The 2971-nt window shown below is 37.7% G+C and overlaps 1 protein-coding gene across 1 annotated transcript; it reads right to left on the bottom strand.

Moving 5' to 3' along the window:
* Window positions 1–350: 350 nt before the first annotated feature.
* LOC100766548 (olfactory receptor 148) lies at window positions 351–2052 on the bottom strand. Its single transcript, XM_027412284.2, has one exon. It carries the CDS (start codon window positions 2050–2052, stop codon window positions 1120–1122), a length of 933 nt encoding a protein of 310 aa, XP_027268085.1. The 3' UTR covers window positions 351–1119.
* Between the last annotated feature and the right edge of the window lie 919 nt (window positions 2053–2971).

Here is a 2971-nt window from a genome sequence, read left to right as displayed (position 1 = left end):
GTAAACCCATTCTAAGCAAAGCAGAAGTGTGAAGTTAGGTTTATTTGTCACTGGGAAGGAATGAATTAAGATCACAGCTCTCTCCAATCTTCAACCAGGAGTTATGTTCAAGCTGAGGATTATAGATATAGGAAATCTCTCTATTGTTGCTTACTATGCCCCTTGGCTTCCTTTTCTGGATTTCACATCTAGTTACTCATATAGTTGGCTATAGAGTTACTTAGGAGGACTTCAGAATAGTAGAGGGAGAATAACACAGAAAATGTTATAGACATATCACATGGATTCAGATATACCATTGTGTGTTTCTTTATCCATTTATTCATTTAAAATCAGGGAATTGGGGATTTATAGGAAGAGACAAAACTTTATAAGAAGAGAGGCTTTTTTGATATTTTGTTGTCCTTTAATACCTCTACATGTTTTGATAATTGTTTTCTTTGAGATGTTTATATTCAGGAGTGAAAAAATGCAACTACTATATATCAATTCATAACAATAAACCGATCTACAAGACAAATTTAATTTATATTTACAGGGAATTTAATGTAATTGGGGCATATTATTTGACCTTATACTGTCTTACTGTAGCAAAATGCTGAGGTCATTTCTGTTTTTAGTAATAAAATAACATGTAATACAATAAAACAACAAGTATCACTTTGGAATTAGACAAACATACAAAGACAAAGAAAAGATCCTGATACAAGGCACAAGAAACAGAGGCCCGCTAGTCCACACACTTAAGAAATTCCAGGAAAACACTAAAATAGAAGCCATGATATATACAAAAGTCCTGGTGCAGACCCCGTCAGCCCTGTGCTTGCTGCTATGTTCTCTGTGAGTTCATATGTGCTTTGCTCATGTTGATTTGAAGGTCCTTGTTTCCTTGGTGATATTCATTCCCTATGTCTGTTAACCATCATTTTGCTTCTTGTTCCATGAGGTTTCCTGAGTTCTAAGGAGAAGGATTTGAGGGAAGCATCCTGTTTAGAGCTGAGTATTACAAGTCCTTCATTCTCAGCATAATCCCTGGATGTGGGCCTCAGTATTTACACCCATTTTCTGCTGGAGGTAGCTAAGAAACGAAGTTTTAAATAGCATTATTATATCCACAATTCATTTATGAATGCCAAGTATTACACTCTGGAAGACTCTCCTCAAGGATCTCTTCACTTCCTTGTTCCTCAGTGAATAGATTAAAGAGTTCAGCATGGGTGAGACAATATTATTTAATATTTGCACCACAGCACCAAGCAGGGGGTTTGGTGTGCGCTGTAAGTAGATGATGATTACAGGTCCATAGGCACAGAGGATGGCAGTGAGGTGGGCACTGCAGGTGGAGAATGCTTTCTGCCTGCCTTCTGCTGAACGGATTTTCAGAATGGCAATCCCAATGTGTGCATAAGAGACACAAACACTGAAGAGAAGCATCAGAGCCAGAAAGCCAACATTAATGGAACCCACCTTCTGAGCCAGTTTACTATCAGTGCAAGCTAGAGGTAAAACTGCAGGAAGATCACAGAAGAAATAGTCCACTTGATTGAATGCACAATAGACTAATTGAAAGGTAAAAGAGGTCAGGATGGTGGCATGAAGACACCCCACTAAACAAGCTATTGTTACTAAACTCAGGCACACTCCAGGTTTCATGATGAGCATGTATCTCAGTGGGTGACAGATGGCAACATAGCGATCATAAGCCATCACAGAATAGAGGCATCCCTCAGTAGAACCAAGAAGGTGATAGAAGAAGAGCTGTGCAGCACAGCCCTTGTAAGAGATGGCTGGGCTCTGACCAGAGAGATAAAGGAGCATCTTGGGACAGGTTACTGATGGGAATAACATGTCAAAAATGGATAGAAGTCCTAAGAAGAAATACATAGGGGTGTGAAGGGTAGATGAAGAAACTATTGCTGTAAAGATGAGCAAATTTCCAAGCAATGTGAAGAAGTAGATGAATAAGAACACAACAAAGAGCAGAGTCTCCAGTCCTTGTGTTTGAGGTATTCCCAGTAGGATGAATTCATTTAGTAGTGTGTAGTTCCTCATTATCTTCAAAGGTAGTCTTGGTTGAAATAATTTTCACCTAAATCCCAAAACAAGAATATAGAGTGGTTAGAATAAATGCAACACTAATATACCAACCATCAGTTTTGCTAAAATCTAGAATTGGTCTCATGGTCTGCTCATGCTTATGAAACAATGTATAATGGCATCCACGACTGGATACTGCATGCAGAGTAAGTGCTTGATTCATACACATTTCTGCAGTAGTGTGTGTAGCAAGGGCACATCTGGTTAGGTCTCCTTGATGAGGATTACATATTGAGTCTGGGGGCAGTAAATGGCCCTGCTTTGGGAATAGGGTTAACCAAAGGAAAAAGCACCAGATTGGGCTTTCTAAGGGATTCACTGGAGAGAGAACCCAATAGTCCATTAGTTCACTATTCCAGGAAAATGTCAACTTCTCTATACCTATGACTTAGTTCTATGTCTGCATACTTCAAAAGGGAGATTACACACAGACAAGTGTGCACACACGTGTGTGCACACACACACACATTCACACACACTAAATGTTATGAATTGCTTTCAAAAGATTAACTATAAAATTAAATTTAAATGTTAGGTTTATTAGACATGTCTAATCATTACAGATTATGTTGAAATTGAATATTAAGTATTTTTCTAGAAATACTTTGGGATTAGTAAAGTATATGTATGTGTCCATATTTGGAGACACTATAGTCTTCCCTGATTATTAATACAAAGCTTAATTAAAATTTAACACTTTGAAATAAGGACTGCCTCAGAAAACGCAGCACAGTTCTAAACAGAAAAACATGCTAAATGTCCTTAACCATCTGCATAACATGAATGATATTTAACAAAATGACATGAAAGCACAAATTTCTGATTTTTTTCAAATCATTTGTAGAGTTACTCAAAGTGCTCATCAAACACCCCA

The sequence above is a fragment of the Cricetulus griseus genome, chromosome 4 (assembly GCF_003668045.3).
Source record: "Cricetulus griseus strain 17A/GY chromosome 4, alternate assembly CriGri-PICRH-1.0, whole genome shotgun sequence".
In the NCBI taxonomy this organism is placed as follows: domain Eukaryota; kingdom Metazoa; phylum Chordata; class Mammalia; order Rodentia; family Cricetidae; genus Cricetulus; species Cricetulus griseus.
The sequence above is the reverse complement of the archived record's forward strand: the minus strand, read 5'-3'. Positions and strand labels throughout refer to the sequence as shown.